At 45.5% G+C, this 13,208-nt stretch overlaps 2 protein-coding genes across 27 annotated transcripts in view; one reads left to right on the top strand and one right to left on the bottom strand.

The window, feature by feature from the left end:
• Positions 1-71: 71 nt before the first annotated feature.
• LOC136376614 (creatine kinase U-type, mitochondrial) lies at positions 72-7,204 on the bottom strand. Its single transcript, XM_066342786.1, has 10 exons — positions 6,926-7,204; positions 5,798-6,108; positions 4,972-5,170; positions 4,673-4,768; positions 4,100-4,321; positions 3,864-3,949; positions 3,620-3,743; positions 853-987; positions 525-650; positions 72-312 (listed from the first exon to the last, which is right to left on the bottom strand). Exons 2-10 carry the CDS (start codon positions 5,944-5,946, stop codon positions 196-198), a joined length of 1,254 nt encoding a protein of 417 aa, XP_066198883.1. The 5' UTR covers positions 5,947-6,108; positions 6,926-7,204; the 3' UTR covers positions 72-195.
• A 4,060-nt stretch (positions 7,205-11,264) lies between these two features.
• Positions 11,265-13,208, top strand: part of PPIP5K1 (diphosphoinositol pentakisphosphate kinase 1) — a 48,645-nt gene continuing 46,701 nt past the window's right edge. For 14 of the 26 annotated variants that reach the window (XM_066343266.1, XM_066343258.1, XM_066343271.1 and 11 more), the window contains exons 1-2: positions 11,265-11,339; positions 12,350-12,504. The gene's annotated coding sequence lies outside the window, so the exon portion shown is untranslated. Of the gene's footprint in view, positions 11,340-11,477; positions 11,511-11,581; positions 11,642-11,744; positions 11,768-11,948; positions 12,079-12,349; positions 12,505-13,208 lie in introns of those variants that run through there. The other 12 variants (XM_066343276.1, XM_066343282.1, XM_066343283.1 and 9 more) reach the window with 8 other exon arrangements.

A 13,208-nucleotide genomic window follows, 5' to 3' on the forward strand; every position in this document is an offset into this window, starting at 1 on the left:
ACCCCACTGCTTCTTTTCCTTTCTGGAGGCTGCTCGCTCCTCGCCCCCTCATTAGAAATAACACAGACAGCTGGAGCATAACAAGGTGTCTTTACTGAGACAGAGGAAGTTGGGGTTTCCAGGGCAAGTGGAATGGCCACCATTTGAATGGGCAGAAGTCCTGGAGATCGTAAGTCATCTGCTGAGGATGAGGAGTTAATGCTTGTTGTGAATGAGAGGTGGAGGGATACGGATATCCTGGCCTCTCTCCAGACGCCGTTCACAGTCAATCAAATAGTTTACTCCATCGATGACCAGTTGTACCAGCTCCACCTAAAGGACACTAACCCTTGATCTTGCTTCCCATAACCTGAGTTTCTTTCTTGAGCACTGATTTGCCTCCTCTGAGAACTCATTTCCAATTGCCTCCCCACTCAACCTGAATTTTATTTCAGATTCTGTTACATTCTTGAGACTCAGTCACTGTCTTATCTCAACCCCCACAGACCTATACCTCTCCTTACCCTAATCCCTGTAGACCTCACCTCTGACTTGCCCAGTCGGTCCAAGTTAGAGATGTCAAAGATGCTGCCTGTGGCCGCTGTGTCCACTCCTCCAGTGCCACGCTTTTGGAGTCTTAGGTTCTCCAGGATTTTTGGGAAGCGGCTATCCTAGAAGGGAGATAGGGATTGGGAGCAGGGTCAGTAGAGGCAGAGACAGGTTCTACCTGAGAGGGCCCTGAACCTACTCGGAGCTCTTTCCCAGACCCTTTAGCCATAGTGTGTCTGGCTCCTTTCTAAAGTGCCCACTCCCTGATCCGCACACAGCCACCTTCCTCAATCACACCCCTCTCTAACCCCATAACTCCTTTACTTTGCTTAGCAGGGGCAGTTTGATGTGTACTCCTGCTCGAAGTCCAGTGCCCAGGTTAGATGGACAGGTCAAGATGTATCCCAAACGCTCATTCCACATGAACTCCCAGCCGCGCTCCTGGATCAGCCGTTCCACCTGAGGTTACAAAATCTCTGTTAGCGAAAAATCAGAAATTTGTGGACCTTTCCTTAGCTAGACCCACAGGAACTCTAGAAATATGTCTAGAACCAGAAACTTAGGTGAAAAAATGACACTGCTCAGGTTTTAATTTTTATTATTTTGGGGGGCGAAAATGGCTTGTTATTATCTTGCATACAAGGTAAGCCCATAAAATGAGATTGCAGAAAAATATCTTGTTTGTGGAGGAAGAGAAACTTGAGAGAATGATGCATTAAGGATGGTTTAGATGTTGAACTGAACTGAGAAAGGTCGATTAGTCAACGAGCTCTGCAAGCACAGATTATCTTTGCTTTGCTAATGAGCCTAGATCTTGGGAGGGTCCTTTCAGATAGAAAATGGGAGTGTAGGCTTTGCCACAAGAAGAGGTAAGAGAGCTTTCTGTGGAAGAACATATCAGAAAGCAGAGAAAAACTGTAGAAAATTCAGACTTATAGGTAGGTGTGGGGCAGAAGGAGGGATGTGGAAGGGTGTTTTTGTTTCATTTAAGTATCTTAATCATAAAGATGACTATTAGAATTGAAGATACAGATCTGCCAGAGTGATGAACCTGAAGACCAATAAAACATGAGTAAAGGGGACCTGGTTCATAGATCAGAAAGTACCATGGCATAAAGGGATATTTTATATGTTGAACAGGGGGAAACCCTTTCATCTTGAATAATAAGAGCAGCCCTATCTTATTGAACATTTACTACTGGCCAAATACAGTGTACTTTATAAGCATTATCTTAATTAAACCCTCCAACAACCTAAAACTTAGGAAGTCTTATTATCCCAACTTTATAGATAAGGAAACTGAGGCATATAATTTAAAAAGTACTTCCCTATCCACTTACAGTCAGAATATATTATCTATTACTTGCCAAAAATAGTAGAAATTTCCCAGCTAGACTCTAAAAGGCAGAAGAGCTTTCTTTTTTCTTTTTTTTCTGTGACAGAGACAGAGAGTCAGAGAGAGGGACAAGATAGGGACAGACAGACAGAAAGGGAGAGAGATGAGAAACATCAATTCTTCGTTGCAGCTTCTTAGTTGTTCATTGATTGATTTCTCATATGTGACTTGACTGGGGGGCTACAGCAGACCGAGTGACCCCTTGCTCGAGCCAGCAACCTTGGGCTCAAGCTGGTGAGCCTTGCTCAAACCAGATGAGCTCGTGCTCAAGCTGGCAACCTCGGGGTCTCAAACCTGGGTCCTCCACATCCCAGTCCAATGCTCCTTCCACTGCGCCACTGCCAGGCCAGGCAAGAAGAACTTTATAAGTGCAAAATAGAACTATATGTATGAGAATATACAATAAGAACTGGGTTTAGGCCTGACCTGTGGTGCCTCAGTGGATAAAGCTTTGACCTATAATGCTGAAGTTCCCAGTTCAAAACCCTGGGCTTGCCTGGTCAAGGCACATATGGAAGTTGATGCTTCCAGCTCCTCCCCCCTTCTCTCTCTGTCTCTCTCTCCTCTCTAAAAATGAATAAATAAAACCTTAAAAAATTTTATAGGAATTTCTAACCTAGAATTGAATATGTAGACTCAGTCCATATAGGATTGAAGATTCAGTTCAACCTTTCATGTAGAACCACATTTTCCAGAACTTTTCAAGCCATTTTGTTCTTGACTTTCTCCCCATCTCCCTCCAATTCTCAATTTAAAACTTGGACTTGATACTTTAGCAGGAATGACAGAATCCAAAGTTGAGGCCTACCTCAGCTCAGAAATGGGTGGTTACATAGAATCATGAACACACCAATCTCTCGCTCTATCCTGGCTCAAAACTTTTCTTTATCTGCACACCCCACCATTCTATACCATATACCCAAGGTACTGACCCACCATCTGTTATTTCATTTTCAGATTATCTGGCAACTGCTTCATTTATTTCCTTAGAATCTGACATTCTCTCTTCTTACTCTTAGGGCGACTATATATTCTGGTTTCCCCTGGACAGTCCTGATTTATACCTATTGTTCTAGGACAGGGGTCCCCAAACTATGGCCCGCGGGCCGCATGCGGCCTCCTGAGGCCATTTATCCGGCCCCCGCCACACTTCCGGAAGGGGCACCTCTTTCATTGGTGATTAGTGAGCAAAGCACAGTGTCACTCACGTACAGTACTACTTCCGGTGACGCAGAATGCACATGTCATGGCTCCAGAAGCGCGTCATATCACTTGTTACAGCTAGCAGTGACAAATATGGAACTGGATATTGACCATCTCATTAGCCAAAAGCAGGCCCATAGTTCCCATTGAAATACTGGTCAGTTTGTTGATTTAAATTTACTTGTTCTTTATTTTAAATATTGTATTTGTTATTTTGTTTTTTTACTTTAAAATAAGATATGTGCAGTGTGCATAGGGATTTGTTCATAGTTTTTTTTATAGTCCGGCCCTCCAATGGTCTGAGGGACAGTGAACTGGCCCCCTGTGTAAAAAGTTTGGGGACCGCTGTTCTAGAGTGATTGATGGTAATCTTTTTTACTATCAAAAGCGTCCTATGTTGGTTGATAAATTATATGATCGATTTGCATGTGCTAGCATTTGTTTTTTCCTTATGTCCCCCCCACCTAGTTCCTTTGTACACTCTTCTCCAACCTCTTTGAGGCCTCGGCAGAACCTTTCAAACACTTTCTTCATGTTGCCACCCTTCTCCATGGAGATGACCCGTGTGTGATCCTCCTCATTTATCCAGATCAAGAAGCTCTTCTCATTGTTGTGCCTGAGGGCAGGAAAGAGGGAAGGACAGGGATGACTAGATAGGGCAAGAGCTGGGAAAGATGGACGGAAGAAAGAAACTTATGTGGATATGGGGACAAAAGAGGTAAGGTAAGCCTCATACCAGATCCCACGAGCATCTGGCCAGTCTCGAGCCATTCCTGCTGCAGTCAGCAATGGGGACACAGGTTTATCAAATAGGAAATGGTCCTGGGGAAAGTAAAGGGACTTGGAATAAGAATTCTCACACAGTAGCCCCTAGGCCTCTCAAAGTCATTCTAACTCATCTGGCCCAGCCTCTCCTCTGACTCTTCTTTCCATCTGCTCCCCCCCACTCAGCTCCCTCTCAAGGCCCCTCACATCAATAAGCTGCTGCTGCTCAGCCTCTGTCATCTCACTGAGCCGATAGTAACGACCAGCCAGGTCACCCTTCAGGCCACTTAGTGCGTCTACCACAACACGTTCCACCTCTCGTCGTTCTGCCCGAGTACAAGCTGGAGGCAAACTGAGTCCCCGGATACTTCGGCCAGTTCTGACTCTTGAGGACAATACATACCTCTCATCAAAGTAGCCAGAACGGATCTGTTAAATAAGAGAAATTACTATAAGTCACAGAAACACAGTCGATGGGAACAGAGGGCCTTGGGAAAGTCCTTAAGGACTAAAGGAGTCCTCATTGCATGCTGTCGAGGAAGCCCATTAGGCAAGCACTCCAACTGAAGAGGGCATTATGATCCCTCCTCCAAACTGCCCACCTTGTGGTGTGGTCATTCTCACCCACTTTCTCCTCTCCATATCTGCTTTTTAAAACATAATTCTTTTTCCACACTAAGACTAAACACTCAGCAGTATAATGCTGAAATAATTAAAGATTGGAGAAATCAAACATTGCACATAAGGCGATGCAAATCAGAAGTGAAATATTCTATCTACCTTGCTGGCATCCAAGTCAGTGGTGTGTTTCATTGTCCGGGGGTCATACCCATTGTGCCGCTCTTGGATAACAGGGTCAAACAGCTCAGCAAATACCTGAGGAGGAATTAAGAGGGAAAAGGTGGTTAAGAAGGGGGCATCCCCTCTCAAGATTTAAATGTGAATTGATTTCACAGGGTCAGAAAACATAAATACAGATGGTACAGTTTCAAAGATAAGTGAGGGGTTTTTAGGGGGAAGGAGCTGGGATTACTGGGAAAATGAGTTGGATCACCAGGGAAACTCTGGAGGCCCCCTACCTCATAGGTCTCCTCATCTCCAGCTACCATGCCCACAGTCTTGATGAAAGGGTGGCCGGGGTTGTCCACGCCAGTCTGGATACACTGATCTAGCGTCCAACCAGTGGGTGTGGTCTTGTCGCAGAGCCGAGCATAAACTGCTGGGGTCAGGTGACTGGCCATGCAGTTGTTGTGCTTTCGGAGGTCTGGGTACTCAGCACTAAGGAAGGGGTACCCAGTAACCACAGAGGGAGAGCACAGGTGGCCTAAACCCAGTGCAATCAGCTAGGAGCTGTCCAGTTAGCCATGTCTGGCTGTGCTCCTTGGGAGGAGGGGAGATTATAGGGAGGCTAAACCTTGGTAATCTCATTAGAGAGTTTCAGGGTCTATTCTTTCCCAACAGTTCTAGCTTGCTCTGGCTGGCCAGCTCAGTTTCATCAGATCGGCTCAATTCTTTCATCCCATGAGCAAAACATTAAGAATGGGGGAGGGGAAAGAGTAAGGAGGGAAATTCAGGAAGTAGGGGATAAGAAAAGGAGATGAAAGGCATCAAAAAGGATAGTTACTGATGTCTCAGTTAGGGTTTTGGATAGAGTGGGTATAGCCAGAACTTACAGGACAAGAGCTGGTCTTGGGGACAAGGACTACAGCCTACAGGTCCATAGAATGCTTTAGCCTTATGGTTTTAGCTTCCACCCCCACCCCTCTGAGTCTCCAGACTGTACAGCACTCTACCCAGAGCCTTCGTGATCATAACCCTTCTCTGTTGCTCAATCCTCATCTCCATCCCCATCTTCGTTCCCATTACCACTTCCCGGGGTGGGGGTGGGGGCTCAGACACTGATACCTCGGGGGATACAGCCTCCGTCGTTCACTGGCGGCTCGTACAGGTTCCAGGCGGAGCAGAAACCCAGCAGCTAGAGACCCAGCTCCAGCCAAAGCCAGGAGCTTGAGCCCCGGGCGGGCGGACAGCAAGCGAGAGAAGGGACCAGCCATGGTTGAGGATCCTGCTACGGAATGCTGGAGCAAGAGCTGGATCAGGGCAGAAACCGGGAGGGAGGATGCAACCAGGCGGACTGAGGGCCGGAACTGGGTTCAAGGCTGGAGCCGAAACCGAGCCCGGAGGGAAGTCTGGAGTGGTAGCGGGTACCAACCAGACTGCAGTAGAGACGCAATGAACTAGCGGGTGGGCAGGCGGGAGGAAGAGAGGGAGGCCCCAGCCGCAGTCTCTAGGGGTGGGGCTCGCTGAAACTCCGCCTTCCCGCCTGCCAACGCGCTAGGTGTGCGGAGACAGAGGTGGGCAGCACCCGCCAGGTAGATTAGGGGGACTGGAGATTTGCACCCCAGGGATGAGGCTGCCCAGATTTCAGCACCAAGTAGAGGAACAGCACCCAAGGGGTCTGTCGGAACACCCTTCCCAAGCCTCTCGGTTTAGCCCGATTCGTCACTCCGGAGGGTTGGGGCGGGGGGAGTGTGTGTGTGTGTGACATTGCCCAACGTCTTCTCTGCTTTCAGCCTGCCCCAGCAACCTCTCCGTCTTCCCAGGGGAGGAGGCCGTGGGGAAACCGTGGAATAAACACAGATACCAGAGGAAGACACGGAAAAAGCATAGAGAGGCAGAGATTGTGAAAGACGCCCGCTGGTTCAAGGTCACCTTTTCCTTAGAACCAGGAAGAGGACCAGGGTGTTTCCCTTAACACCTGTGCTCTCCTTACAAGGTTGAGAGGACTCAGGGAATCATAAATTCTTAACCTATCTATGCTATGTTCACCAACCTCGCCCCTACCCCTTAATCTGAAGCCCTGCTTTGTGCTGCCTACACCTCTTAAGATCCCCCACTTTTTTTTTCTGTCATCCACCCTCCTTCCCATCCCCTATTTCACCTTTGGTCTTTTACTTCTCACAGTCTTTTCCAGGCTCAGACCGTTTGTTACTCACAGCACTCTCTCCGAGTAGTCTTTGCAAGTTTGCCTACCTGTTGGTTGCACTGCGGTGGGGCTGGGGTTGGCAGGGAATTGTTAGTTTCCTCTTCTTCCTCTCCCTTCTCTGTAGCTCTCAGTTCCTGGTCTGGAGTGTAGTGTCGGGTGAGGTAAAGGGTGTGGTGAGATGATTGGGTGTAGGAATGAAACAGGCAGGCACAGGTCTCCATATACCACAAGTGTTTCTTCTCTTGGCTCCCTAATGCTGTTTAATCCACAGTGTAAGGGGGGAGTGGTGTCATGGGCATAAGATTTCTAAGGAATTTCCACCTTCCTTTTGGTTCTCTCTCCTCCTCCCTTTCCTCAGATTTAAGAGGGCTCTGTTCCCACAGCTCCAAGTATGACTTTGGTGTGACTTGACTTTTGTCCTGGCAGAAAGGAGAATAAATGTTGGAGCTAAAATAGACATGAGGCTTCAGTATGGAGGGTCGGTTAAGGTTGGGTAGACATGGTGGTATAAATCCCTTCCCTTAGCTGTCTTGGTGTACCCACAAGACAGTAAGATACTTGAAAATCTTAGAGGAGAATATTTGAGAAAGAAATTTCTTTCACATTGTCCTCTGGTCTCAATGATGAGACCCCACTCCACCCCTACACTCTCATTTGCTTTATTCCTCTCAGGTTTCCCTGTTTTCCTTTTCCAGCTTTCCTCATTTGTGGGTATCCTTAGATGCCACCCACCTCTCTTTTGGGCCCATCACTTAACTTCTTCTGCTAGTCAGAGAGCAATTATTGAATTCTGCAGTTGAAATGTGGTCACTCTAGGAGAGATGCAAAATGTTACCTGTGTTGTAAGGGCTCAGGATTGAGAAGTAGCTATGAGTAAGTAAATATAATTACTTGAAATGGTGTACATTTACCCAGATAAAGGAGGGAGATAATTTTCCGGAACCGTATGGTTATTTGATTGAAAGGGTGGTTACCAAGATTAAAGAGGTAGGAAGCAGGAAAAGAGAATTACAGAACGAAAAATAAGACTTGCCTAGAGGAGGTAAAGAAATCACTTAAGTTTGGAAAATAGTTGCTCAAATTTAAATAATAGCTCCACTGAGAAAAGATATGTATTCATGTAACTTCTTATTCCCTGTGAGCCTCTGACAGGCACATAATGTATTAATACTAATTTTAAAAATTTATCTTATAGCATATGGTAAGTAATGTATATAGTATTTAATATATTTAATAATTATTATTATCAATAATGTTTAGTATTTACAAAACACTTTACAATTACAAGGAACTCCTGTATGTATTATTTCATTGAATTTAATTGTTCCAATGAATGACTAGAGACTGACTATACATTTTCAGGAGGATGAGAAAACAAGTTAATTGCCATGCTTTAATAACTTGTATGAAACCTGACCAGGTGGTGACGCAGTGGATAGAGTGTTGACCTGGGACACTAAGGACCCAGGTTCGAAACCCTGAAGCTGCTGGCTTGAGCATGGGATCATCGACATGATCCCATTGTCTCTGGCTTGAGCCCAAGGTTGCTGGCTTGAGCAAGGGGTCACTGGCTCAGCTGGAGACCCCAGTCAAGGCACATACGAGAAAACAATCAATGAATAACTAAAGTGCCATAAGCACAAGTAGATGCTTCTCATCTCTCTCCCTTCCTGTTTGTCCGTCTCTATCCTTCTTAAAAACAAAGCAAAACAAAACAAAAACTCATATGAAGGGTTGGATTGGTGGAAGGGATAGAAGCCTGAGCATGAACTAAGATGGTTATCTATTTCTCTTAGGGGCCAATCCTTAGAATCATCTCTACCCCATTTGGCAATCCTTGGGGTCAGTACAACAAGGCACCCGACTGAAAGAGTAATAAGATTCCCAAAGGGCACAGAGAATAAAGAAGGAACTTAAAATTGTCTTTTTTTTAGAGACAGAGAGAGTCATAGAGAGGGATAGATAGGGACAGACAGGAACGAAGAGAGATGAGAAGCATCAATCATTAGTTTTTCGCTACAACACCTTAGTTGTTCATTGATTGCTTTCTCATATGTGCCTTGACTGTGGGCCTTCAGCAGACTGAGTAACCCTTTGCTCGAGCCAGTGACCTTGGGTCCAAGCTGGTGACCTTTTTGCTCAGACCAGATGAGCCTGCGCTCAAGTTGGTGACCTCGGGGTCTCAAACCTGGGTCCTCCGCATCCTAGTCAGATGGTCTATCCACTGCACCACTGCCTGGTCAGGCTGAAATTGTCTTGATCAGAGAAATCTAAGTGAGGTTGCAAAGATAGTAACAATACAAACATACAAAATGCTTTCACATATGCAGTAGCCTGAGTTAGGTAGGCTATTAATCATACTCTTTTACTGATGAGAAAACGGAGGCCGAGGGAAGTTCAATGACTTGTCCAAGTCTGCACAGCTGTTAACGGCAAGGTCAGGAGTCAGACAAGTTTAGAGGATAGAGAACAAGCAAAGTGAGGAGATGGGAATCAACTTGTTGAGTCTACCATGTCCATCCATTTACTTGGCTCCTCCATACATATGTCTCTCTGTTCCTTTAACTTTCTGATGTTTCTCTCTTTTAAAAAATTTTTCTTTTGATTTTAGAGGAGAGAGAGAAAGAAAGGGAGAAGCATCAACTTATTGTTTTATTAGTTGTATACTCATTGATTGCTTCCTGTGTGCCCTGACCCTGGTAGAACCCTTGATCTCTGGTGCCCCGAGTCCATATCTTATCCACTGAGCAATATGGTCAGGGCCTGTTTTTCTCTTTGTCTCTGTTTTTGTCTTCAGGTTTTTTGTTTGTTTATTTGTTTTTTGCAAAAGACAGAGACAAAAAGAGGAACAGGTAAGAACAGACAGGCAGGAAGGGAGAGAGATGAGAAACATCAATTCTTCACTGGGGCACCTTAGTTGTTCATTGATTGTAAGGTAACCAATCATCCTCCTTTAGGGAGGACAGTCCTTCTTTTGTAAGTTCGTCCTCCCTCAAAAAGTGTCCTCCCACATGTCCTTTTTTTTGATATTGGAAGATTAATCTGTAAATGTCCATATTGGATCGATGCAGAGTTGATCCATTGCGTGTAATGACGTATTTGTATTTGACATGACGATTCGTCAAGGATCAGTACAGTGTGACGAGATGCAATTATGAGAGCCATGCGCTCCGCATGGGAGACTTTGAGAGAGCTCGAGTTATACCAAGCGCACAAATGACTTTGTGTACGTCTTACTGAAACACGACATGGCACATACGACATTGTAGACTCACGATTATTTCTTTCTCAGTGAATATTCTATAATAGACAGGTAAGCATAATTCATGTTTTATTAATTCATTATCTATTTAATAATATCTATTTAATCATCTATTTAATTTTAATAAAATGTATAATTTTATTTACAAGTATTTTCCCGAAATTCGAGTTTTAAAGTGGAAATCTAACCTCAAACCATATCTGTTAATAACGCATTTTGATTAAATAGTTGCATAAAACAGGCTTTTTAAATTAGAAAATGATAAATACACCCGAATATCACTCCAGATTAGTGGTTTTGTTTGATATTTAGTTTTACTAAATGAGTACTTTTTTCTTACAATTATTATTAAAAATTAATAGGCATATAAGCATAATTACAATATAAAATACTACAAATGTTTTTATTATGCATTTATCATATTATAGTGTATTATTGTTGCAATGAATAAAATGTTTCTTTTATTTACAATATTGTTTTCTTCAATTTGTTTTTGTCCTCCTTTTCATTGCAAAAAAGTTGGTCATCTTATTGATTGATTTACCATATGTGCCTTGATGGGGAATGGGTCTCCAGCTGAGCCAGTGACCCCTTGCTCAAGCCAAAGACCTTGGGCTCAAGCCAGTGACCTTGGGCTTCAAACCAGCGACCTTTGGGCTCAATGCAGCCACCCCACGCTAACACTGGCAAGCTCAGGGTTTCAAACCTGGGTCCTCAGCGTCTACTCCCAGCTTGGTCAGGCTTGTCTTCAGTCTTTCCTTCCCTCGTCCGTATCTGTTGAAACTTTAAACTTATATTTATTGGATCTCTATGTATATCATACCCCGTTTTCTAATTTATTTAAAAAAGAAAAAGAAGACCTGGTTTTATTCCTCAAGGAGGTGCAATGGCACAAACTCTGCCTCTCCCTCTGCATCTCTCTTTTACCCCCTTCTTACTCTCACTGGAAAATGTCTACACCAAGCATCTGGATTGTGGCAACGCAGTTAGAAATCCGAGGGAGCATCAGATTGCACTTCCTCCACAGAGCCACTAGGGGCCACCCTCCTCAGCGCAGAAGCGCCGGCCAACGCAGCCTGACTCTGTTGCCAGTGCGCGCCTTCCGCTGATTGGTGGCACCGCAGAGAAGTCACGCTTTGATTGGGCTGCTGTCAGGTGTCACTGCCGGCAGGTTCGGTTGCGCGAGCTCAGGGAGGCGGGTGAGTGAGGGCCGGGGGCGGTGGGGGAGTGGCTGGGGGCTGGGGGCGGTATCTGAGGGGGTGGTCTGGGTACAGTGGGGTTGGTTGGTCCTGAGGGCCGTGGTTACTCCCAGCTGGGGGCACCTACGGAAAGAGACCTAGCCGAGAGGCCTCAATGTCAGCGTAGGGAGAGTGAGCGGGGCCGGTGGGGGCGGGCAAAGGCTGGTGGAGTCGGGATCTGAGGGCGGTATTGGTGCCCGCGAGCTGTGTGAGGAGAGGACGGAGCAGGGGGTCGGCGAGAGAAGAAACGCGCGCGTGTGAGGGTCTGCGTGAGGGGAGGGGGCAGCGTAGGAGAAGGTCAGGGTGGGGAGCCCGTGAGCGCAGGAGTGGGCATGGAGGCAGAGTGCAGGACCAGCTTGAGGAAGGGGTGGTTGAAGAGAGAGGAAAAGGTGAGTCTGGAGAGGGGTAGAGTGAGGCAAGAATGGGTCTCAGGCAGTCTTTGTGGGGAATCACTGAGGGTTCCATTTAAATGTGTTACCAAGTGTGGTGACACGTCTGAGGGTTTGAAGGACTGTTTAATGCCGGGGAACCTGTGAGTGAGAGGTTGGTTCGATTACTAATTGGATTAGTTGATCAGTTATGGGAGTGGTTAGGGCAGTCAATGAAGAGCCATTTCAGCAAGTTGGGGAAAGCAGGCGGTATGATGAATTGATAACTGAGGACGAGGGCATCAGCGCAGTTCGTCAGTGTCAGAACAAGGGTAGGTATGAAGGGTTAGGAAGATTGTAACTCTGCCTGCACTCAGTATTGACTTCCCCCCCTCACACCTAGTGGAGTCCTCCGTCGAGCGGTGGGGAGGACCACTGCAAGCAGCCCTAAACTCTTAGGCATATAGAAGTTACACAGCTTACCCCTTCTCCAGGTCCAATTTAACATGGATGTTCCTGAGAAGATTGCCCACCTGCCCCTTCCTTTCTCCTTACTTACCAATCTCCTCCCTCCCTTCCTCCCTCCCTTTCTTCCTTCCACAGGGATACTGGCCAGCGTAGGACTGCCCTTTAACCTAATGTAGAGTCTGAAGTTTTCTTTCACAACGAAGTATTGGGTGAGAGGGAATGGGAGACAAGCACAGGAAACAAGGGAATGGCTCTTGCAACACCACGTTAAGCCCTAGCTTCTCCCAGAGGTACATCTAAATAAATCCTGGCTTATTTCATAGCTATTTCTGTCAGGCTTCTATTTTTGCTTTGTTAACTGTGAATTTAGACCTCTCACCTCTTGTGAACAGACTCTCCTTCCCCCTTCTATTATAGAGTTGTGATAGAATCTCAAGAGCATGACTGTGTATATTCAGTAGAAAACCAGGAAGGACTCAGTGGAAGAAAGGGTGAAAGATTAGGAATCTTAGACCTGAGAAAAAGCACCTGCTTCAGAGAAAGGATAAAGATTGCAACAAAATTTTACTTGGTTAAACTATGCAGGGACCTTGGGCATGCCACAAGTCATGGAAATTGGGTCAGGTCACTGAAAGGGAATGAAAAGAAATAGCCTATTAATCAGGAGGGGAAGTATATGTATAAGGCCTGCAGTGCACCACTGAAAATGTTAAATCTGAGGAGAATGTTGTGCCTCCTGGGTGGTTGAGCAGGGGAGACAAACGGATTGGTAAAAACTGGAAAGATTGAGGTTTAGATAAAGGTTAATTGTAACTTTCTAATCAAAGCTGCAATTTGTAATAAAAGTGTTTTAATAAAAATACAGAAAGTAATTATTGAAGACTTTTAAAATGCTATAAAGCTAAATTAATCCATATACTTAAGGAGTTTGTGGCTTTCCTTAGTCATCAGTCAGCACTTCTGAGAACTTTTGCAGAATGTAGAAAATTACTGA

The sequence above is a fragment of the Saccopteryx leptura genome, chromosome 6 (assembly GCF_036850995.1).
Source record: "Saccopteryx leptura isolate mSacLep1 chromosome 6, mSacLep1_pri_phased_curated, whole genome shotgun sequence".
NCBI lineage: Eukaryota > Metazoa > Chordata > Mammalia > Chiroptera > Emballonuridae > Saccopteryx > Saccopteryx leptura.

What these genes read in the sequence shown, in the direction of transcription:
- LOC136376614 (XM_066342786.1), bottom strand. Translation starts at nt 5,946, where the DNA reads ATGGCTGGTCCCTTCTCTCGCTTGCTGTCCGCCCGCCCGGGGCTCAAG. An exon ending in AGCAGCAGCAGCTTATTGAT is followed by an intron (nt 3,950 to 4,099) that starts GTGAGGGGCCTT and finishes TACTTTCCCCAG; the next exon opens with GACCATTTCCTATTTGATAA. An exon ending in TCTGCCGAGGCCTCAAAGAG is followed by an intron (nt 988 to 3,619) that starts GTTGGAGAAGAG and finishes TTGTAACCTCAG; the next exon opens with GTGGAACGGCTGATCCAGGA.